General features: G+C 31.6%; 2 protein-coding genes across 5 annotated transcripts in view; both read right to left on the bottom strand.

Moving 5' to 3' along the window:
• Window positions 1-25,250, bottom strand: part of LOC134711279 (1-phosphatidylinositol 4,5-bisphosphate phosphodiesterase beta-1-like) — an 80,547-nt gene that overhangs the window by 8,860 nt on the left and 46,437 nt on the right. For 2 of the 4 annotated variants that reach the window (XM_063571803.1, XM_063571801.1), the window contains 16 exons: window positions 24,929-25,013; window positions 22,541-22,631; window positions 20,789-21,033; window positions 20,389-20,485; window positions 19,357-19,441; window positions 18,573-18,645; window positions 17,441-17,492; window positions 16,608-16,762; window positions 15,598-15,762; window positions 9,696-9,795; window positions 9,295-9,399; window positions 8,645-8,763; window positions 5,993-6,173; window positions 5,430-5,507; window positions 4,634-4,749; window positions 3,069-3,266 (listed from right to left, as the gene is read on the bottom strand). In XM_063571803.1, the coding sequence (XP_063427873.1) occupies window positions 3,069-3,266; window positions 4,634-4,749; window positions 5,430-5,507; window positions 5,993-6,173; window positions 8,645-8,763; window positions 9,295-9,399; window positions 9,696-9,795; window positions 15,598-15,762; window positions 16,608-16,762; window positions 17,441-17,492; window positions 18,573-18,645; window positions 19,357-19,441; window positions 20,389-20,485; window positions 20,789-21,033; window positions 22,541-22,631; window positions 24,929-25,013 (1,945 nt within the window). Of the gene's footprint in view, window positions 1-2,942; window positions 2,955-3,068; window positions 3,267-4,633; window positions 4,750-5,429; window positions 5,508-5,992; window positions 6,174-8,155; window positions 8,245-8,644; window positions 8,764-9,294; window positions 9,400-9,695; window positions 9,796-15,597; window positions 15,763-16,607; window positions 16,763-17,440; window positions 17,493-18,572; window positions 18,646-19,356; window positions 19,442-20,388; window positions 20,486-20,788; window positions 21,034-22,540; window positions 22,632-24,928; window positions 25,014-25,250 lie in introns of all 4 variants that reach the window. The other 2 variants (XM_063571804.1, XM_063571805.1) reach the window with 2 other exon arrangements.
• LOC134709392 (uncharacterized) lies at window positions 13,240-15,359 on the bottom strand. The gene is made up of 3 exons (XM_063569560.1): window positions 15,228-15,359; window positions 14,463-14,551; window positions 13,240-14,130 (listed from the first exon to the last, which is right to left on the bottom strand). The coding sequence occupies exon 3, from the start codon at window positions 14,128-14,130 to the stop codon at window positions 13,240-13,242; it is 891 nt and encodes a 296-aa protein (XP_063425630.1). The 5' UTR covers window positions 14,463-14,551; window positions 15,228-15,359.

Consider the following 25,250-nt stretch of genomic DNA (forward strand, 5'->3'; position numbering starts at 1 on the left):
TTTAAAATGTCATTTAAACTTGAATTTTCCATGTAACAGCTTTAAAACTGCTTACCCTTTCAGATCACCTGAGTTTTACCTGTGGCAAATCCAGCTCTTACCCTTCCAGAGCATGCAAGTTTTCAAAGTTGATATTCTCAATCTTTAGTTTTCTGTTAAGTATTTGGTGTTTTGACAGTTCCTCTTGTGTATTTTTTTTTTACATTTGCAAATTATTTGGGTTATTTTCCATATAAAAAGAAACATAACAATCTGGTAATCTAATTGTTTCTTTCTATTCTACAATAAATCTAGTATGTGAAGTTTTATCAATCTAGGTTGCAATGCCTCATATTTTTTAATACAGCTGTTCATAAAATAGAAATCGATATCAACACTTACAAAACTAGAGGCTCTCAAGAGCCTGTGTCGCTCACCTGTTAATGTGTTTACTGATGTCGACCATCTTCGTTGGTAGGAGGGGTCATTAGACACTTTTTTTAAAAATAGATACCCTAGTATTATGATTGTGGCCAAGTTTGGTTAAATTTGGCCAAGTAGTTTTAGTTTTCAAGTTACAAAAATGACAAAAAGTTCTTAAATATTGACTATAAAGGGCAATAACTCCTTATGGGGTCCTCTAACAATTTTGATCATGCTGACTTATTTGTAGATCTTACTTTGCTAAACATTATTGCTGTTTACAGTTAATCTCTATCTATAATAGTATTCAAGATAATAACCAAAAACTGCAAAATTTCCTTAAAATCACCAATTTTAGGACAGCAACCCAACAACAGGTTGTCCGATTCTTCTGAAAATTTCAGGGCAGTTAGATCTTGACCTGATCCTATGTCAGATTTGCTCTAAATGCTTTGGTTTTTGAGTTATAAGCCAAAAACTGCATTTTACCCCTATGTTCTATTTTTAGCCATGGCGGCCATCTTAGTTGGTTTGACAGGTCACGCCACACATTTTTTAAACTAGATACCCCAAGGATGATTGTGGCCAAGTTTGGTAGAATTTGGTCCAGTAGTTTCAGAGGAGAAGATTTTTGTAAAAGTTTACGGACGACGGACGACGGACGCCAAGTGATGAGAAAAGCTCACTTGACCTTTCAGGTCAGGTGAGCTAAAAACTAGTTGACAAGTATAAGTGAGATATAAATTTACAATTTACATACTTATATAGGAAAAATATATAAATATGCTGCAGAAAATAGGAGTATATAGTAAAGTAGTTTCATTGTGTCAGAAAATATAAAATTTGTTTGTAAAAGATTTCGGATAAATAATCCTAACACCGAAAATCTATTTCCTCTTTAATAACTGTTATACAAAACAGATATTTATTTGTTGACAATTTTCCAATACTGTATTACAACCAAAACCATACACGTGTTAAGTCTTCTTGCAATGGTAAATTCAAATTCCATTTTATGTTAGAACTTTTGAACCAATTGTCTGAAGTAAACCTTAATTAATATAGATAATATATAATATTTGGCTTAATTCAATACTGCCTTCTTAATCTTTATACATTTTTTTCTTCCCAAGTCATGGATGACACAAATTAGGGCAGCACAAAACCCATGTTATATCAAAGCAAGCATTTTTTTATTGAAATTTCAATTTCAATTTGCATTATATTTTCCTCCATTATTTAAAAAAAAACTAGTTAAAACTGTCTTTCTTTATGAATCATGTAATTTCAATCAAGAAATCAAAATATACATGCATGCAAGACATTCTTTTATATGTTCAATTTATTGCATACTGAGGACAAAAAATGAAACAAATTTTCACTGCATTCAAAGAATTACAAAAATCTGCAATCGGCATTCGAAGAATTAAAAAAAACCTGCAAACTGCATTCAAAGAATTAAAAAAATCTGCAAACTGCATTCAAAGAATTGAAAAATTGTGTCTGCTGCATTCAAAGAATAGAAATAAATCTGTCGTCTGCATTCAAAGAATAAAAATAATCAGTTGTCTGCATTCCGAAATAATGGGAAAAAAAAAATTTCCATCAGTATTCTGTGTCAAACACTTTCAAATTTCAAGCATATAACAAACTTGTAACAAACCATTGAAAACTGAATTGAAAAGCAAGGGGTATAATGGATAGATAGTATATACTAAAGAACAGAATATATATACTATATCTTGGGTGATAAATTTATATTCTGAATAAAATCTATATGGTTCCTTTTCATGAACTAGATTGTGCATATCTATTTGAAAGTAAAAATGATATTGCATAGATTAGAACTGTTTACCTGTAATTCAAATCTCAGTTTTTATTTTTCAATTCCAAACCATCCCCCCTTTTTTTACAGTGTCATTAAGATTGATTTTTTGGTGAATTATGAAATGTAAATCCCTAGCAAAACTTAGATCTAAATCTATTCATAAGTACTTAATTTTGAATCAAACATGTAAGCTTAAGTTTAATATTTGAATCTTAATAGTTCAAGGGTCCTACAGGTAAGAAAATATAGAACTCTAGCAAGAATTGTGAAACACAAGTTATTTTGGCTGATTTTGTATGCCAGACGTTCAAAAACATGCAAAAACATTGTTCAAAATTTCTCTTGAAAAAATATTGTTATAAAATAATCAAAAATTAAATAATTGGTCTTCAAGCTGAACATTTACATGTCAAAAATTTTACACCTATAAAGGACAAAGTTCAATAAGGGCTGTACTGAGTTTACAGCATTTTTTCAATATGGTATACATTTTTGTATCTTCAATTTAATCACTTTTGGTAACAACTAAATATGCACCAATCATAGTTCACGAGGGAATCCTTGAAAGGTTATAATCAACTGTTATATATCTGCTGCAGTAGGTAAAAATCTTCAAGCTAAATATAGGTTTATTTGCTAAAATAAGCCAATCAAAAATCAGGTCAAAGATCAAATTTAGAAAGCTATCACCGTAGAACCTCTGGGTCATTACCTTGCCTTTACGCTGTAAAAGAAAACAAAACAGAGTCAACTCCACATGCATAATCACTAATATATATATATGTATATATAGCAACGACCTTCAATTTCCCTTCCTGAAGGTCATTACAAATTTTACCTTATAATTATGTTCTTGGACAAGTTTACCATACTGTAAACGATTATTAGTTTCTGCTTCGTCCACAGAAGTGCCCCGTCGTAATGCCTTCTTTACAGACTTGGCATGAGATTTTTCCATTGTATCCTTAGCTTTAACCTGAGATATCATCAATCGCTCCTCTTGTAACTCATGTATTTCTTTCAAGTTTTGCCTGGCCTGTAAGTAATATGCTTTTTATGATTATCTTCCCTTCTTTATCCCAACTACCAGGTTTAAAAGGCAAGAAAAAGGATGCAAATGGAGTGTCCTCGATTTTCACGAATTAAACATTTTCTTTTCACTACTGCTAGAACTATACTGTCAGACTCCTATTATTTATCAACATTAATCAATCTCAGCTTTTAAAGATGTCTGCTGGTCATGTTTTTGAATTCTTGTCATATTTTCGATTTTCTCAGGTTTTATCCATCCAAATGTATTAAAAAAATTTTACACAACACCCCACTTTTGTCTTCATAAATCTGTTCAATAGATCATTTAAGATTTAGTGATCCGGCCGCATGAAATCCTTGTTATTTTTTCTTGGTTTAAAGGGTAAAAAACAATTCCAATGTTAACAAATAGTAAAGTCTGAAGAAAACCCTTTTCCCGCCATTTTCTAAATGTCTTGTATTTTGAAAACTACACACAAGACTAATGATTTTATTACTTTATTTTGTTTAAATATCAAAGTTGTTTTCATTTTAAGCAACCACATGAAATCCTTGTTATTTAAAATTAGAGCAGCAGACATCCTTAACATTCATTCAAATAATATTGAAATAAATATTGTTATATCATATCAAATATATGAAAAGTGAAAACTATAATGGATTTCAAAAGTGTGGTCCAAATATAAAAGCAAATGCAATTTATCTTTGGATCATAAATATAAAGAATACAAAAATAATTTTGATTAGGGGTCATACTTCATCTGACGCTTGCTCTACATTAAGTTTACTAGCTACAGAGTGTGTGTTTGCCTCCAAAAGTCTAAGTTCATAAATTTTACACTGAAGTCCATATAATGTCTAGAAGATTGGCTAATGAATTAAAGTTTGACACAAGAACAAAATCAACGAAAACACAAGAACAAAAATAACTAAGACATTTGATTAACATCTTTCATAAAACACAGATATGATCTGTCAACTTATTCACTTCATCTCTGGTTTACATAGACTATGCTCCATTTATCTAGGAGACATCTTTCAAAAGCTACGATCTTATACAAACACAGTACATGAGTAACATATCAAAACTGTATAAACTATATAAGATTAATATTTAACAATAAAAAAAAGTAAATTAATATATCTAACATTATTTGTGCCACAAACTTTTCAATTATCACAATGATTTATAACATTGAAAAAGGTTCAAATTTAAATACAGTCCCATGAAATAAAAATTCATTTATATTTATTGTTTCTTAAAATCTTTTTATAATAGCTGCATCAAGTAGAAGTTTGAAATATTTTTTCTCCATAATACAACCTTTATATTTTGCCTTTACAATATAAATTCTATGCTGAGGTACTAACCTTTTCATTTTTACGATTTAATGCCTCCAGTTCTTTATCCCGCTTGGATGTAATTTTCAAGTAAGGCTTTAATGTCTTTAGTTTTTCTATTGATGTAGGTTCTATTATTGATGGATCTGTAATATTGTTTTGGTATTAAAATACAATAAAAAGACATAAAAATATTCTGTTATTTAGATTTTCTGTTCTGTATACTTTATATATTTTCAGGAACATATATATTGACGGGACTTGACACTAACTAATTGTAGTCGATTTTATCGTCGGGTCATAGGTAAAAAGATTCGATATGGAAACTGACATGTGTAAAATACGGACTTGCTATTATCCTAATAATTTCTGACAATATCAATAAAATGTCATTCAAACTAGTTTTATAGTGATGCAAGAGTATAAATCTTGTATTCTGTAACGTCAAATTTGTTAAAATTGCATTCATTTCATCACAGAATGATACAGAATGTAAACAGGATAATAAAAAAATGGCGGCAATTGCCGCGATGACTCTCAAGTTCCCAAACGATTATAAATCACTTTATATTAAATAAATCATACTTATTTTGGTAATTTTATATGACAAAATATATTTACTTCATGATAAAACTTGTATTTATATATGATTAGAGTTATGTGGTTAATTTATTGAGCAGTTCCGATATTTTTTCAGTTACGACTTTCTATTTCTGTTAAGAAGAACCTGACAAAAGAGTGACTGAAATATTTGTTGATCAGACTCTAGTGATAACAAATCTGCTTTCACACCTGGCAATACTGGTAATAATAATAAAAGACATACCATTAAGTTTACATTTGAACTGCAATCCATTCTCACTGTTTATACTGGTCATTTGATGTATTGTAACACCTTCTCTTCCTGGAAAACAAGGAATACTATTGTTAGTGCTCACTAGACAATATTTATGACCTGAACATTAGTTTCATAGGGATTATCTTTAAATTCTTAACATTTCAGAAAAAAATATAGCTTGATTTGCTTTTCAAAAAGAAAACCTGATATATTTTTTTATGAATTAATCAACATTAAACTGTATAAAAATAAAACAAGTCCCATAAATTTTAGTCTAAAACAATATTAAAAATGTTCTTATGCAAATCTTATATTAAAAGCATGTTCTCAGTGGCGAACCTGCCATTTGGAAATAGTTAAGGGTCATAAGGTAATAATTTTTACTAAATCATTTGAGTGATCTTTACATACAGTACTTAAAAATAAGCAAAAATTCAGGCAATCTTTTTAAAAGTTCTTATAAAAAAAAATTGATAATAAGATTTAATAATTTTTTTTCAAATTGAATACAAAAAAGGTGCAGCCTTAAATCAAACAAACTATACTGGTACCTGTACTTCCATCACTGTTTATACTGATTTTGGTTGACACTTGTTGATGATCACCACCACTAAAACGTTTTGCTGTTGGTTCTTTTTTAATAGGGCTAGAATTTGTGACCACTTTGGTTGGTGAGGAGGCATTTCCATTTGACTTAACAACTTCTTCTTTTTCTCCTTCATCATTTGACCCCTATAATATTTTACACATTTTATTTTAAAACAAAAGTTCTGGTTCAGCATAAATTTAATTATGTATTTATTTTAGATAAGAATTAATAGCCACAAACATAATATTGTATACTCCTTTCAAAATAAATACTAAAGGGATTGTTAATTATTTCAGTAGAGAGGGATTTTGTTTGGACAAGTTGACCATCAACAATATGCCATTTCAGAATCTATGTATTCTTGGTAATATTTCAAAAAGCATACACCAAAACGTTGTGATTGGTTTAAAACGTCATAAACAATGGAAATCCATCCAATGCACAACATTTTTTTTCATTTTGGTGTACAAACAATGAAATTACCCATAGTGCTTTAGATTCCGAAACCGCCAATTCAGAGTAGACCACAAACATATCCTGTCTGCATCCACTAAAATCAATCTTTTACAGAAGAATTCAGCATTCCTAAAACATATTTTCTGTTTTTAGGAAAAAGATGTAACCATAATAGAAACCAATTGACTCATTGATCATTGTAAAATTTACATCTTTTATGAGATATTTTTAATTGTCAATTGAAACTCATTCAAATTTTGACAACTATCTTACAATATTATGTATAAAATTTTCTTTTTTGAGACCACTTGTCACAATCCTGTGAAATAATAATTATTTATAATGCTCATTTCAGATAATTCAGGACATGCTTAAACAAGGGAAGGCAGACTTAGAAATAACAAGTGAAAATGCGAGCTACTGCTCACTGATGATACCCCCGCCGCAAGTGGATAATATTAATAGTGTAAAAATATGCAAGTGTTCCGTAAACAGGAAGTTGTCAACTGATCAATCTGAAAACCCATCACAAGGTATAGCTGACTTATATAAATCCTGAAACCAAATTTCAGAAATCCTTGTATTGTAGTTCCTGAGAAAAATGTGACGAAAATTTTCAACTTGGCTATCATGTGTAAAATCATACAAGTGTTCGGTAAACAGGAAGTTGACAAGTGATCAATCTGAAAACGCATCACACGGTATAGCTGACTTAGATAAACCCTGAAACCAAATTTCAGAAATCCTTGTATTGTAGTTCCTGAGAAAAATGTGACGAAAAATTTTCAACTTGGCTATCATGTGTCAAATCATTCAAGTGTTCGGTAAACAGGAAGTTGTCAAGTGATAAATCTGAAAACGCATCACATGGTATAGCTGACTTAGATAAACCCTGAAACCAAATTTTAGAAATCCTTGTATTGTAGTTCCTGAGAAAAATGTGACAAAAAATTTCAACTTGGCTATCATGTGTAAAATCATGCAAGTGTTCGGTAAACAGGAAGTTGTCAAGTGATCAATCTGAAAACACATCACACGGTAAAGGTGACTTAGATAAACCCTACAACCAAATTTCAGAAATCCTTGTATTGTAGTTCCTGAGAAAAATGTGACGAAAGTTTCATGGGACGGACGGACTGACGGTACGACTGACGGACGGACGGATGGACGGGCAGACAGAGGTAAAACAGTATACCCCCCCTTTTTTAAAGCGGGGGTATAATGATACAACTTAACTTACATGAAAGTGTGTACCAGTACAGATCTGAACATAAGATGTATATGATAGAGTATAATCAGTATATGATTGCTTTACAATTGACCAGCAATACAAATGTGAAAGTATTCAACTGTAATTTGTCTTATAACCAGTAGAAAGTGGACCAACATGGACACATTATATTTTCTTATAAAAAAGGCAGTTGTTTGTAAAACGAAAAGACTATAGAAAGCAATGAATTTCAAATATTATTAGGAAATTACATAGTGAATAAAGAAACTATATAACATAGACTACAATACCATATATCTAGGTATTCATGCTTCTGGTTTTTTTTTTTTATTAAGGTGTAGGTCTGTAGGATAAATTTTGCTGCAAGTTATCTTTTCACACGAAAAGATTTCTAGATATACAGTATTTAGATTTATTCATGATCATGTGATTACATACCTCGTCCAATTCAAATATGGCCAGTTGTTTAGTATGTCTATCGAGTTCTGACAAGTAAGCAATAGGATTTATTAAAGCTGCTGCCAGTACTGTAAAAATGGAAAATAGATTTTCATGCTCATTCCAATTCAGATAAATAATGTACTGTGGATTCATTTTCATTTATGGCTACCAATGTTCATGGATTGAGGAAAGTAATGTTTTCCTGGATACTTGTTTCAAAGATTTGTCAAGGTCTACATACAAGCTTCTTTAAAATTATAACTTCCATGAACATTTCAATTTGTTGTTTACTTTTAACCATGAAAATTGGTACCCATCAAATATTATTGAATCCACAGTATCTTGAATGTCAGAGAGTATCATATATACAAAGGTAATGCAAAAGATTTTAGAGGAAAATTAAGCTAATTTGCATCAATAGTTTAATGACTTGTTCATACACATGCTGTAGTGAGATTGAGAAAGAGGAGGAATACTACCACTTACTATAATGTCATCATCTAGGTATCTTGATAACATTTTTGTCCTGTTTGTTTTTTTGGATTTAAGCCTTGTAATTGGCGGCGGAGTCTTTGATAAAGGATTGGTAATCCGCATTGCAAAGGCTAAAATACCAGTCAAAACATTTCTCAGTACATTCACACACAATACCTTTATCAAAATCTAACGGAATCAATGGATTTCACTAACTATTCACGATTTTAGAGGATAATTAGCTACAATATAAAATACTTAGTTTCGTTTATAAATTTTCCATCCAATGATATCTCTATTTGCCTATTCAATATAATTGTTTATTATTTATTTAAATCTGAGCCTTGCTGATTTATATTTAATAGTCAGTAAAAGATAAAAACACAGTGACTATTGGAAAGCTTCAAAATGATCTTTGGTGATCTTAATGCATGAATTCATCTTGCATGAAAACTTTTTCTTTTGGCTGTCTTAATATGTAAATTAAAGGAAGCCCAGTGAATTTTAAGTAAGAATTTAATTTTGAACAATAAATATGCTTTGTTATTGTGACGTTTATAACATCTACATTGTGACATGGGAAATGTAATGGGAAAGTGCACAATTTAATGATCTATGGATCAAATAAATTTTATATACAGCTCTCAAGGGAGATCACTTACATTCCATATCATCAGGAACGAAATCTTTGACACAAATATGTACAAATAAGGTTTGCAAATTCAATGGTAAATTAAACTCATTCCTAAGTGGTATATGTCGATAACCTGCAAAAGAAATAATTTGAATTAAATCAAATTTTTTTCAATATCGAATATGATGTTGATAAAAAATGATAAAAAGATTTTGCTTCCTGGGCAGAGGCAATCCACTAAAAATGTGATTCAATCAAACAAACAAGAAATACTTGTACATTTTGCATATGGAAATACATTTCAAACTTAACACATTGAGGAAACTTAACTATTCTTTGAACATAAAATAGCATTTAGTTTCTAAAGTGCTAGAAAAGACAGCAATATTTTTTTTTTATTACACAGACATAATAATAAACATGGATTACCTGGTCTAAGACCTTGTACTGTTAACACTCGATGTCCCAACATTTTTCCATTCTCTTCATAAACGGCAAGACGTATCACAGCTAAATTTGGTAAGACAACCTGCAAGTTAAGATATATACAGTTTATAAAACAGCTTTCCAGTGGATATAGGCAATGTCAAATGCCCTGTTCGGTTACATTGAAGGATACAACTTTTAATGCCCATTTCAGCAAACAATATCTGTTTTCTGATGATCAAGACCAAAATCTTTGAAATGTTAAAGAGCTGATAATAACCCAAAATGAGTCGGAGCTATGCATGAAGGAGATACATTCATCAATTTTAAAAGATTGATAAGTTTTATTCCTGCAAATTTTTAATATCTAATTAAGCAAATATAAATCCTTTAAATTAGAACTTGAAACCCTTCTAATAGTCCAGGGAATCTGAGGAAAAAAATGGCTCAACCTCAAAGTAATTGCAACAGAAATAATTTATATCAATTTTGTTTCATTGAATACCTGTTAGTGACATATTAAAAATCGGCGTTTCACAGACCACGGGAAATTTGTGTTTTAGGGGTAAAATGGTGATTTTTATGTAAAAATCGCTAAAAACTGGAAAAAATGATATTTTTTTTTAATTTTTACTCAAAGTCCCTATTTTTTTCAGAAAACGTTTCAATCATATGTATCATCGTGATCAAATATCAAAAATGCATAGTCTTCATTTTTTTTTTCTTTCAAAAAACGCTGATTTTGAATAGAAAATCGCTGAAAACTGGAAAAAAAAAAAAAAAAAAATTTTTTACTCGAAGTCCTTATTTTTTTTCGAAAACGTTGCAATTATATGTATTATCGTGATGAAATCTTAAAAATGCATAGCTGTAAGTTTTTTTTGGAGAAAAAACGCTGATTTGAATAGAAAATCGCTGACAACTGGAAAATTTATAAACCTAAAAAAAATCATCTCGAATATTAACTTGAAGAATTTTAATCCCTCAAAGATAGAATAGACTTCAACAGAAACATCGTATTCATTATTTTGACACATTAATGTAGTTTGAATAGTTACAGAAGAGGGAGACCAAATAAAATATTTCTGAATTCACATTGTGATAAAAGTAAATCTTATAAAAACAAAATTTCGTTCAAAGTTTTTGCTTAAATGTTATAGAGTCACATCACCAACCAATCATGTATATGTAAGAATTAAATGTCACTATCGTCCTCGTCTTCATGAATCTCAAGTACTTTACAGTTTGAACAGTTCAGTCCCTTACATTCGCTACATGCTGAGCTACAGTCAAGACCGTTTTTTCTACAAGTGCATCTGCGTGTATCGCAACCAGATTTGCATTTACATCTAATCACGTGCAATAAATTATCTGGAGCTGGAGGCAAAATTGTTCTAATTGGACAAAGTGATGTACCTTGTAGAACCCATCCCCAGTCTGATGGACTTAACATATGGACAGAGTCATTTGTCCATTCTTGGATCTGATAATATGCACGCTTGCAGTGCTGAGACGCTGCTTCTGAGGTAGGTGGCAAGGACTGAACATGTACACAAGACAAAGAATTGGTAAGAACTTTATGGTTAAATTTTCTGTAGCGTAACTGGTCTAAGCTTTCTCCTGTATCACCTCCGTATAATATAACAAGAGCTGACTGTCCTGATTGTATAACATCATCTGACGTTGCATCTTGTTTTAAAAATACTGAAGCTAACTCTCTAAAAAAGGCATTCTCACGCAACCGCTTTAGTCCTTCCTTCTTCCCTATACCGTAAAGTCTAGATGTCATGTCACACCCTGTGATAGCATGAATAAATGGAAACAAATCGACTATTTCATTTCCAAGCAACTCTTTAGTCTTTTTAATATCCCATACTTTAGACTTTCGAATTTTATCGGATTGAAAAACCAATGGTTTAGAATTTTCCTCTGCATGGAAAAGCAGTAGTATGAGAACATCAGTGTCTTCACCAACGACAACGGTAGGGTAACAAGATGCATATCGTACAGCAGTTGATGCAATAAGAACATCAGCATCAGCAGCAGATTGAAGAGAAATAAATCCTTCATTATCCATTTTATTACAAAGCATATTGATAAAGTTTTGCTTGTTTTCTCCATTAGCTAAGAAAATTTCCTTCTTTGATTTGAACAGTGTGCTATCTTTGAATGAGATGTGTGTACCAGTCACACCTTTCGATCTCCGTTCATGTACATGATCTTTTGTCGTTGGTCCGGAACCATACCCATCAAAGACATTTATTGGAATGGGATATCTCTTATTAATATGGTCGATGTATAACTGACATATTTCTGCAAATGTCGCACCTTTTTTCCATGGGATTCGCTGTATCAGGGAACCACCGTCGATTACGTGGCGAACATCGGTACCAAGGTCATCTGAAAATACACAACTTCCCGTGTTCCATATTTCATCTGCCAATGTTGATTTCTGTGCCTGTCGCATCAACCCAGACGGTTCAAACAAAGCAGCTGGTACAGCGCTTAGTTCGTACTTAAAGACTTGAGATACATCTGGAAACATGGTATTAGCAGTAGTAACTGGTCGTTAAACAACAATTGTGGATCGACAGATATTTCTTCATTATCTACTTTGATATTTAATTTTGAAGATAGAGTTGTTACTTGGTTTTTTCTTTTGAATACAAACTCGTCAATACATTTACCTTCCATTGACGATATTATATTGTGTCCTATGACCAGTGCATTGTCAGAATTTACGTTGCTGTCGCCAGTTGCTCCTGTTTCGATGTTCCTCAGATTTTTATCGATAGAAAATGGACTTCTTTCTCCAAGAAAGTCAAGAAATGTTGTTGTGTCTTTGGTATCCCGTACCTTCCTTGGAATGCACATTTCTTTGTGCTGTTCGCTCATTTCAAAGTTTACACCAGTTACTTGTTGCATGGCCTCATTCATCTGAATACACTGTGGCATAGACAAAATCCACAATGGTCTCTGCGCATCTGTCATCCCTCGACCTCTGGTGAGACCTCCAGTTGTTTTAATGCATCTCATCAAAACTTGCTTTATGATCAGATCCGATGATAAACCTGACCAAAACCGATCACTTCTTCTCATCACATGGAAGCCTGACATGAGAGCTTCGTTTATTGCCGGATTTGTTCTTGATAACCCATGCATTTGCTGCAGGTAAACATACGCAGATTTTAGATATAAGTTATGTCCTGCAGCAGCAAAGTATGGTAACATTTTTTGAATAGTTTGAAGATGAAGGGTCCAGTTTCCAGTTCTTTCAGCTTTGATGAAATTACGCAGCAAGTCCACCATATCCATATATAGAAATCATAGTCGAGCTGTCCGGTTTTCGATATGTGATTTTCTAAAAGTTGATATACTGTCGCGTATTTTTATCAATACCTCATTCTGATCAAGGGTGTCTACTGGAAGATGTCGTTCTAGGATTTCATCAAAAGTATAACTCAATTTATTTAAATCCTGGATAAAAATGTTTTCATTGTGAATTTCAGAGTCTTCAAGAGAAGAAAGATGTTCTACATTTTCAGTGTCATGATCTTTCAAGACAGTGGAAGATACTGTTTTGATAATCTCTTTTTTCTGTTTCAGGATCGGAAGTTTTTTGACTCTGATGAAATTCTTGCAGAAGAACAGATGCCGTTTTACGAAGAGTGACCACATTTGGTTTTCCACAGACGTCGGTAATAAAAGCTTCATCACCAAAGTGTGTTTTGATCTTTGATTTCATGTGTACTGTTGTGTATGCCAGATCTCCACAAAACTGTGTCATTTGATGAACGAGGTCTTTTACTGTCAATTGGTCTTCTTCATTTTCTAGCAAGTAATCCATGGTTTTTAGAAAAGCTGTATTTGCTTCAGTGTGATCTGGTCTACCTTGCTTTTTTCGTTTTTGCTCTGGTGTTCCACCAATTGGTATATTTTTCCCTGTCCTGAAGTTGACGCTACATTTCTGATGGTAAATAGCATCTGCTGCAGGTAAGTCTTGTGCATATTCAAGTTTTGCCAAAACGTCAGCAGCCCATGAATCTTTTCTGTCTTTGCATATTGCATCAATTTTCTGTTGGAATTCAAAAGTTCTCACTGGATATACTTCTATTCCATATTTTCTATCTGACATTTGCGCTGACTGTCCACAAAACAAACAGTGTTCTCTAAAATCAAAATACTGTGATGATCGCGTGAGTCGATCAAATCTATCGTTATCAGCATTCTCTTTACCAATTTTCTGAATCTCTTTAGCATTAGTATATTTTTTTCGACATTCTTGGTGTAGTATTTGGCCGGCTACAGCAAATACGTTTTGATGTCTATGTTTGCTGCTTACTTCATTGATTGTTTTTGCACCTTTTTCTCTTATCGTTATCAGAACTTGCCCATTCTCCAAAGGTTCGTTGCATATCACACAGTTACTTCCAGACATCTGAAATGAATGAAGAATATAATTTAGTTTCAAAGCAAAGAAAAGAATTATTTGTTTAGTTCACGCTCTACACATTGTTAATAAAACTTTACAATTGATATCATTAAAATAATGTCATGTTTAATCACTGTAGTTCGTAACTGGATGCAAATCGAATTCGCTAGTTTTAATACTCAATTCTGCAGTTTTTCAAAATTTGTTTGACGGTTATATTATGTTCTAATTGCTTAACAGTGAACATGATCGCGTGGGCAAACATACGGATGGTCATATAAAAAAGAATAAGCTTCATCATTCAACTTCAAAGAAATATATATTTGCATGAAACTTACTATCACTCAATTTTGCTGCTCTAGTGGTATAAACGGATAAATAACCATTGCTTTCTTTTTTCGGACTTGTCTTCGATCACCATTTCATCCTGAAACAGAAAGTTTTGATTTTTCAATCACAACCATATAAAAATTTAATTTGATTAAAAGTAAAATTACATTATTAGCCCATGAATAGGTTAATTAAAAACAATAAAGGTATTTCATATTTTATTTGCAAAGTAAACAGTAAAAAACAATGTTATCCACACTGTTAAAATTTTAAAAAAATGGTAAATTTAAACATAAGTTATATATGATCCATAAACCGTACTCCTGGCGGCCAACCAACGATAATAGAACGCCTAACACCACAGTGCGTACAGCTGGTCATTATAAGATACTTAAAAACAACAACAAAGATTACTACAAAAGCATTTATAGGAATGAAAATACAAATACTTGTTTTTACTCGTTCATTCTTTGTGTCACAAACGGCGTTCCATACTTTTTTTATTTTTAACGTAACCTCCCTGAGAAATGTCTTTTTTTCAGTGAAAAACGTTGGTAAACAGTTATTATACATTTAAAACAATTTCCAAGACTAGGAAACATGATTTATTGTAATAAATCAATGTAAAAAATGATGGAATTGAAAATGACAAGTGAAGGGGGAATATGGCAAAATAATGCAACTGGGGGGAAACAAATACTTTTTTAAAGATTCAAAACATGATAAATGTATTTATTTTTATACATTTATTATAATAGTCAAGCTTTACTCACCAGTTTTAAGTTCCACTGGGTCAAATCCAAGTCAAAAACAAATGCCGCTTGTTGACATATTGTAGTTGCAGTGTACAAGTTATTTCCCTTTTGACGTATGGCGCGCATTACGTTGCATGAAATTCAGTGGAATTTTACCTTTTTAATTCTCATAAATTATACAACTTTGCCGTGGTCGATTTTTGCCGATTTTTTATATGTTAATAATATAGTTGTAATCTTCGTTTTTCATGAAAAAATAATTCTGTTGCAATTTGTTTGAGGTTAAACCTCAGATTCTCTGGACTATAAAGACAAAATTATAGAAAAAGATGGTAATCTCTGACTTGTAAGTCTCATTTTCTTACCTTGGAAATATATTCTTACTTACTTTTTTAAATATAAAAGGGTCTTCATCATACACAGGATTAATTCCATTATTCATGATAGTTTTTGTTTTATACTTTTTCCTGACAGTATCTGTAGGTAAACCATACATATCTACTTCCACATATGTATTTATTTTCTTGTCTGATAACATCTGACCTGATATCACCTACAATTAAGGAAATTTTCATTTACTGTGAATTCATTCTTACTAATTTCACATGGACTTTGTGAAATAGCTAATCCATGAATTATAATTTCAATAATATGAAATAGATAAATGTTTTCAGTCACAATATTATTCAACAGCTATTTAACCTTACAGAAACTGTTCCTGATAAAATATCTTATGAGTCCAATTACTGTATCACCAAAGACTGTCAACCCTGAGGTTATGAGTTAGAAACCCTGCACATTGCAAGTGCATTCGACCCAAATCTTAATTGACTAGGGTTGTTAGCTCTCCAGTCAAATGTTAGTACCTCCATTGGCACTCTATCCTCCACCAATAAAATCTGAGGGCTATTCCAGAAAAAAATGTATGGGGGGGGGGGGGGTTTGGAAGGCAGTTTTTGTTAGTACCCACCACCCATACAATTGTAATTGAGAATTATAGTGCATTAGAGTGTGAAAAGTTGCTCTGATACCATCACCCATGTATTATTAATACAATGTGCCTTCCAACCCCCCATACATTTTTTTCTGGAATAGCCCTGACCGCAAGATAATAGCCAATAGTTCTGGAATTGGTGTGAAACAGTAATCAATAATACAATATAATCTTAAATCTAATATGGTGGATTCATTATTATTTGTGGGATATTAATTTTTCGTGGACATTGTTGTTACAGGTGAACCATGAAATCAAATGTTCAACAAAAATGACAAATTTCCTACGGTCTTATATGTGCAGACCCGGGAAAAAACAGGAAATAAAATATCCATGAAAATGCTAGTTTTCCTCAATCTACGAAAATTGGTACCCATGAAAATAAATTAATCCACAGTATTTACCTTAACATAAACTGTTCCTGCCACAATACCATCCACAGTGGACTCAGCAAATGGATCAAACCTTCTATCATGACGTCTCATAAAATCTGGTTTCAATACGTATCCTGACCTATTATTGTATTCAAATACTCCCTGGTTCAATTGCATTGCTAAATCTGTAGAAAGATAAATTTGTAAACGTTCTAAGACATCTTTGATAGTATCAACTGGACTAAAATACAAAAATTTCACTGTCAGATTTATTTCAACATAACAGCCAAAACTTCAAAAAGTTGCAAAAAGATTTTGTATTTCTTCAATTACAAAAATATGATTGCTGTCTATGATGATGATTTAATTTCTTTTAAGGTGGTACCTAACACTACAGGGAGATAACTCTGTAAAATCAGCTAAACGTTTTAATTATGTTGTGTTGTAAAGGGAAAGTTAGGCTTCTCAATAATCAAAATAAGTGTTTGTCAAACTGCTGATCAAAATAGGTATTGTCAAACTGCTATATAACCAGTGTAATTTTTCTGATAAAACGGTTGGTTCAAATTTTCTATTTTTTAAATTTTTTGTCAAAGGGTTAAAGTAAATTCTTTGTCAAAATTTTAAGAAATTTAAACGAGCCAAATTAATTTTAGTTTAAGTGTTGGGTACCACCTTAAATGGTCAAGTCATATGTGTTTGTACATTATATGAATTCTTACTATGTATGTTTTTTCAATGGAAATTCTGACGTCACATTGCTATTTAAATAGCATGAAAAAACCCATAATACGATCATAATTGTTTCAGGATAATTGTGTTTTAGTTTAATTTGCTGTTCATATGCTAAATAAGACACAAACCTAAGGTCTGGAAGTTGAGGGCTACCATTTGACAACCTGCATTCCAAAATATCTGAAATGGAGAATTTATTTTGGTTTATATTTGCTATAATGAAATCATGCAGTCATAACACAAATATATAATCTCGGCAATATAATCTAGTGTAGTTTTTATAATGTTTGAGGCTAAAGAATTAATGCATTGATTCCTTTTTTTATCCAATACCCATACCCAACTGCTTTAAAAAGGTTAATTGCCTGTCAGTATCTTTGAATGGTGGACAAATACATAGATTTTTGTACAAGGGCAAGTTAACAAAAAATACCATCTTTATGTTTGTAATGTCTATGCTTGTTGAATAGTGTTTAATGGTCCAAGTTGTATATTTACAGTGTTCACTAGCTTGCCAACTCTAAAAATTGTAGGTTTTGATCCCAACTTGTAACTAGTTATACTCTATTTAGCTTTATTGACAAGGAATACAAGTTATCCTGTGATTCTATCTTAGTACTCTGGATGCCAACATAAATAAAAGTTATGTCTATGATATAGCCAACATACCTGCCAACTGTCACTATTTGCGGGGGATTTTCCCCATGAAGGCTCCCAAGACTATGAAGAAGCCAAACAACAACATTAAAATGTATTTGCATGCCCCCTTGCAGGCTTTTTAGGACAATGACAGCCATCTTGCATGCAAAACCCCCATGGGCATTTTGAAAAGTTGGCAGGTATGAGCCAAGGATGCTGAAAGTTGCCTAACAAACCAACTAACAAGCATAAACCTTCATAAAAATTTGATTTGCTGGTCTTGATCTTTTCTATGTATATAAATAAAATCATTTGACATGAACTTTGAAGGATAACTAAATTCAATTTTACAGGAAAACTTGTTTTTGTTCATGTTGTAATGTCTTATGTTGTTAACGAGTAGCTATTTGTACTTTATTGTTTTCATTTTTTTCTTTAAGGCCATGGCATTGTGTTTTCCTCAAAGTATATCAGGTATTTTCTGATTTTTTTTATCTAGACCATTTTGCTATCATAATAGGATTTTAATTTGACACCTTCATCAGAGTAACTGTCCTTAAATAATGTCATCTTTAAAAATTTTAATAAACAAGTACATGTAGTATCGTAGAGCAAACTTACCTGAGGTAAAAAGTTACTAGAGTCTACTCTTGTTCCACGTGGATAAATTCTACTTAACTGACGTTTGTTGTAACTAGGACACAGTTAAGGAAAACAGATGTTTCATAAAATCATACATGAAACCAAAAGCAGGAACTTGGAAATCTGAACTATGGATGGGTGTTAAATACTTTGTATAGTTAGAATAGTGAAAATGTATATGAAATTCTAGTTTCATTAATCAAAGGATGTAATAATGTAAACATACTGCCTTTCATCAATGCTCTTCAACTTTGTATTTGTTTGGCTTTTTAACTATTTTGATCTGAGCGTAACTGATGAGTCTTTTGTAGACGAAACACGTGTCTGGCGTTTAAAATTATAATCCTGGTACTTTTAATAACTATTTCATGAAAGTTTATGGGTAGATGAACACACCAGAAAAAAAAAGTTGACAACTTTTTAGTGTTTAAATTCTTAATGCCTTCATCTAAGGGCTAATGAAACAGAAATTTTACAGCGGTTAGTGGTGAAAAATGTCTTAAACAACATAAATTCAATGAGTTACGTGAGTTACGTGATGTTATTTTCATTTTTTGTACAAACAATGGGATTATCATAGTCCTTAAGATTCTGAAAAGCAGATTCATCAAATGATTTTGTTGTGAAATGATTAAAAAAAGTTGTCAGAGTGTTTGAGTCGCACAGATTAAAGTTCTATTGTGTCACTATAAAATAAGCTGAATAAGATGCAAAAACAATTCAAATGTAGTATAGTAAAAGCCTGGTCATGTAAAAAGGATACTTGACAAAATCTACAGGGTTTTCTTTCAGTAAACTGGTGGCTTGGGTTTCCACAAAAGATGATATCTCATAACTCTTTTGTTTCTCTGGAAAAAAATAATTGTGAAATGACATGTATGCACAGAACAAAAAGATTATTTAAAATCAAAATTAACAAGAATATAAAAATTCAATATAGAAAACACTTGTCACATTAAATATGCAAAGACTGTTATATGTGTATAGATCTTTCCTCGAAATCATATTTATAATAGTAAGTTCTTTAAAGAACCACTGATAGACAAATAAATGGGAAATGTGTCCATGTAACACAGATGATGCCCCTGCTTGCATATAACTTATATAACTATAAAGGGACCTAACTCAAGAACTGTAGAAGTAATGCTACCCAAATTTGTATTTGGTCAGAGTTTTGTGGTAATAAGCATTTTGTGTAAGTTTTATAACATTTTGTTCAGTCCAACTAAAGCTAGAGAACGGAAACAAAACATTTTCCCCTTTCTAAAGGGGCAAAACTCTAGAACGGTAAAAAAGCCTGACAAATGTTAATGTGCATATCCCAAGCTAGAAATCTTGCCAGTGGTCATCTAATGTTATATATCAATGTTCTTTTTAAAGAGACACAGAAGGTATTTTTCAGATTTTGATGTTGATAACAGATCAATCAACATTTTTTTCATTTAATCAGTTAACTTTTTTAGACTCAATACAATTTAGATTAATACAAATTTTCAGGTCACCAGTCTATTGTAGAAGAATTTATATTCACCTCTAGAAGTAGTTTTTTTGTTTTGTTATTGGGTTGCTGTCTTGTGACATTTATTTGAAACATACAGTCTTTCTGTCAAAAGTGTTTCACCATTCCTAATTTCCCCTTTTATTTCATAAAACAACTCTTTTTTTTTAAAACTTTGTCAAAAACTTGAAGTCAGATTTTGATGAAATTTTTAACATTGAACTCATCATTGTCTTCAATTTTAGGGTAATTATGAAATTTTATATGACAGTCCATTACTATTTTTGTTCTACTCACTTTCTGATGTATCAAATGAGTGGAAATGGACTGGCTGTATGTAATTAACAAGTTCTGACATTTCTAATCCTGCTTCAGCTTCTCTACCTGCAGTGCCCTATGGTAAACAAAATAATAATACATATTTAACTAATAAATTGTTGACATAGTAATTAAAATAGCAATACTTTAACATTTAAATAAAGCAAAATACTCAAAGTCAATGAGGGACAATCTTACAGAGCTATTACAACTGCATACTAAATATCATTGACTTTTCACATTTAGTGGTTCCCCTGACCTATATCATTGATTTACCATTAGCAGTTCTTTTTCCTAAAGTATTTGAACTATCTAATTATAAAAGAAAGTTGTTAAGATATAATAAAACAGTACAGCTAAGTCTTCTCAGTCGACTCACCTTATCTTCACTATATATTTTAACCTTTACAATTTTGACTCCCTCTTCTTCATCAGAATCATATTCACTATGGTCTGTATCAGACTCCTCCTCAACAGGTCCAATAAATTCATTAGTTGTATCTTGGTCTGGACTTTCTACGCTATTTTCTGGACTCAGACTTGAGTTCCGTCGTCGTTGTTCCTTTTCTTCTCCCTCTTCATATTTTGTTGTACTGTTCTGTTTGCTCACACGTTCACGTTGTGCTAAAACATTTTCAGAAATAAAATTACAACGACAGTGAACCAAAGCCTGGTGAATCTTTAACAAGATAGATGGTAAATATTGAATCCGATAGATCCTTAAAGTGGATGCCTCGGGTATGCAGGGTTGTTACGATAAAAACACAAAACGTAAAAGCAGTTATAAAAATAATACTTTAGGCATAACTGCAGTAATTTAATGAGATCCAAATGTTTGGATGCTTATAAAGGGCACAGTCTTCAGATATGCAGAACGAAAATAATACAGAAAATCTTGAAGGTGTAATACCACCAAATCATGGTACGTCACATCCGGTTGTATACGAAAGTAGGTCTAAAAAAATATTCCCTTGAATTTGACCGTTGTAGCTACATTTTATTGCAGTAAAACTATTTCTGTGTCATAAACATATGTCTTGGGTATTTCAAAACACCATTATTTTTTATCTGTGATTTCTATAGAAAATTTTGTAATCTTGAGGTTACATGGTGACTAAACCTTGTACTCAGATAGAATAAGGGGAGAAATTTGATTGGTTAGCTTCCAATGATGGTTATTTTTTTATATGCAATGAAATGTTATGTGAAACTTTTTCTATAGAACTGGACAGGATAAAACTTTACCCATGCCAAGTATTTCTTTATTTGAAACAAAGATAAATTCTGCACAATTTTTTGAAAAGTGCAAATTTAACAAAGACTAATAGGGGAAAATCAATGGTGGTATTACACCTGAAGGTCAAAATCGAGTAGATATACCTTATGTCACAATAAAAGTATAGTGAGTATAAATAGAAAGTGAAAGTATACATGTATGGAAGTTAACTTGAACATGAATGTTGAATTAAATGTAAATGTCATTGAAATTAAAATATTGTTGATATACTTCTGTCAGTCTGTTAAGGATGTCTGCTGGTCATGTTTTTGAATTCTTGTCATATTTTCGATTTTCTCAGGTTTTATCCATCCAAATGTATTAAATTTTTTTTTACATGACACCCCACTTTTGTCTTCATAAATCTGTTCAATAGATCATTTCAGATTTAGTGATCTGGCGGCATGAAATCCTTGTTATTTTTTCTTGGTTTAAAGGGTAAAAAACAATTCCAATGTTAACAAATAGTAAAGTCTGAAGAAAACCCTTTTCCCGCCATTTTCTAAATGTCTCGTATTTTGAAAACTACACACGAGACTAATGATTTTATTACTTTATTTTGTTTAAATATCAAAGTTGTTTTCATTTTAAGCAACCACATGAAATCCTTGTTATTTTAAATTAGAGCAGCAGACATCCTTAAATGCTAATAAAAAAGAAGGAATATGCGTTTGTCATCTTGCACAATGGAACTCAAAGTAATTATCCGACTGTGTACAATTTGTATCATACCAAATTGAAAGGCACTTGACTTTTAAATCCATACAATTGGGTAAAACAAGATGGAAAATGGACATCTAGTGATGAAAAAAATTCTAATGGCACTTTGTTGATTAATATCATACAAAAACTTACCTTTATTATGATGGAAATGTTTCTTCTTGTTTTTCACTATAATTTTTCTCATCAGTGCACAAGGTGGGGGTAATCCTTCTCCTAACTCAAGCTGAATAAATAAATGCAATATTAGTCACGGTCAATAAAGGTATAAGCAATACTCTTGATTCATTATTATTCGTTGGATACTATTTTTCGAGGATTTTGTGGGTACAGGTGAACCACAAAATTAAATGTTCAACGAATACAAAATTTTATATAGGCTTGTATACAGACTTCAGCAAACCAACGGAATTAAATATCTACAAAAACATACAAGTTTTCCTTAATCCACGAAAATTGGTACCCACAACAAAAATTTGTAAGGGTTCCGCGGAACCCAGTGTCTCGCCTACTTTTGCTGTAACTCCCAGGCTCAACAAAAATGAGGAAAACAATCAATAAAAATATTCCTACTGATACTATCATTTGATTGTAAGATGCTTCTGTCCAAGTTTGTATACAGTGTACATTTCAGGATAGTTTATGAATCGAATAAATGTTTTAAAAACTTAAAGTGCAGACTGTATTTTATGTTAACTGGATTTATTTTTTACAAAATTTACTTCTGGATACTATCTTATGATCATAAACAAGCTTCTGTCCAAGTTTGGTACAAACCCATGATAGTTAAAAAAAAGTTATTAAAATTTTAAAAACTTTAACCACAGAGTGAATGTAATGTTTCCCTGCAGAAAAAACTAAGTCGACTTATAAGTAAAAAACAGAAAAAATGGAATTTTATTTTTGAAAAATTTACTTCTGGATACTATCTTATGATCATAAACAGGCTTCTGTCCAAGTTTGGTAGAAATCCAGCATAGTTTAAGAAAGTTATTAAATTTTCAAAAACTTTAACCACAGAGTGAATATTTGTGGACGCCGCCGCCGACGACAACGGAATGTAGGATCGCTTAGTCTCGCTTTTTCGACTAAAGTCGAAGGCTCGACAATAAATGAATCCACAGTAAGACAATAGTAACAAGAATGTGTCCATAGAATACAGATGCTCTATTCACACTATCATTTTTTATGTTCAGTGGACAGTGAAATTGGGGTCAAGAATCTTATTTGGCATTTAAATTAGAAAGATCATATTATAAGGAATATGTGTACTAAGTTTCAAGTTGATTGGACTTCAACTTCATCAAAAACTACCTTGACCAAAAACTTTAACTTTATGCGGGAACAAACAAATAAACAAACAAACAAAGGGACCAACAGACCAGAAAACATAATGCCCCTCTACTAACGTAGATGTTTCATAAAATAAAGTACAAGTAATATAAGACAATAGTCAATCAAAATATAAGTAATTTGAGTCAACCAGTTTACAGTTATAAGTAATATGACAGGTCAATACTGTAAACTTAGACCCCAATACATTAATGAGACTGCAACTCAATAATAACACAAGAATGTACTGTCTTTAGAGTATACTTAATCCAATAATGCTTTTCAATAGTTTCAATTAATGTTTAAGAATGACAAACCAGTAACCTGCTAAAACAAAATTGGCTTGATCTGGGTAGTGAATGATCTTGGTCACAAAGATGCCCATACTCTATAACATGAAAGCAACTGCTTAAGGTGGTACCTTACACTACAGGGAGATAACTCTGTAAAGTCAGCTAAACGTTTTAATTACGTTGTGTTGTAAAAGGAATATTAAGCTTCTCAATGATCAAAACTGGTTTTTGTCAAAGTGCTATTGTAATTTTTCTGACAAAACGGTTGGTTAAAATTTTTTCAAATTTTTATATTTTTGTTTAAGGGTCAAAGTAAATACTTTGACAAAATTTTATGAAAATTAAACGAGCCAAATTAATTTTAGTGAAAGTGTTGGGTACCACCTTAAACAGATGACTCTCAAAACTAGAATTCAAAGTTCTAGTGATCATAAACATCTACAGTTACTGCTATATATCCTTGTATAGTCTTTATGACTTCAATAAATCTTCACACTGTTTTCAATGAAAATAGGTTTTATAATTCCCTTCTGTAATTTTGCAATTTATATTTATCTACAAAGTATTACAACTCTGACAATTAATTATGCCCCATCATGATCATCTAATAACCTGTGCTTTCAGTATTTGACCTTTTTTCACCCAAATTCTAATTCTATTAGTGATTAGATGCATTCATAGCAATCTTTTCCTTCAACAGACATATGATTCTGATGTAGGCTTTGGGGCACTTTACAGCTTGCTGTTCAGTGTGAGTTAAGGCTCAATTTTGAAGACTGTACTTTGACCTATAATGGTTTACTCTTATAAATTGTGACTTGGATGGAGAGTTGCCTCACTGGAACTCATACCACATCATCTTATATCTATTGAGACATAAATTCTACCAATAACTTACCGGATATGAGTCAAGACATTCTGTCAACAACAGGTCTCCAAAAATGTTCCTACAATGGGAAGCCATTTTTGCTTGTTGTTTTGGTCTGTAATGAAGAAAACAATTAGCCATTAATATTTGAATACACTTCTTTTTCTGTAGGTTCTAAAAGTGTTTACTTGAAAGTTGTATTTGACATATTTAAAAAAAGACATAAAGATTTGCTATAAATAAACAAATGACCAACAAATGTTTCCTTTAATCATTAAAATTGAAGTCTGCCAACAATAATTGTACATATCTGTATCTGGGGAATAAAAATATGTAAATGTTGTTTTCATCA

Source organism: Mytilus trossulus, chromosome 3 (assembly GCF_036588685.1).
Source record: "Mytilus trossulus isolate FHL-02 chromosome 3, PNRI_Mtr1.1.1.hap1, whole genome shotgun sequence".
Classification (NCBI taxonomy): Eukaryota; Metazoa; Mollusca; class Bivalvia; order Mytilida; family Mytilidae; genus Mytilus; species Mytilus trossulus.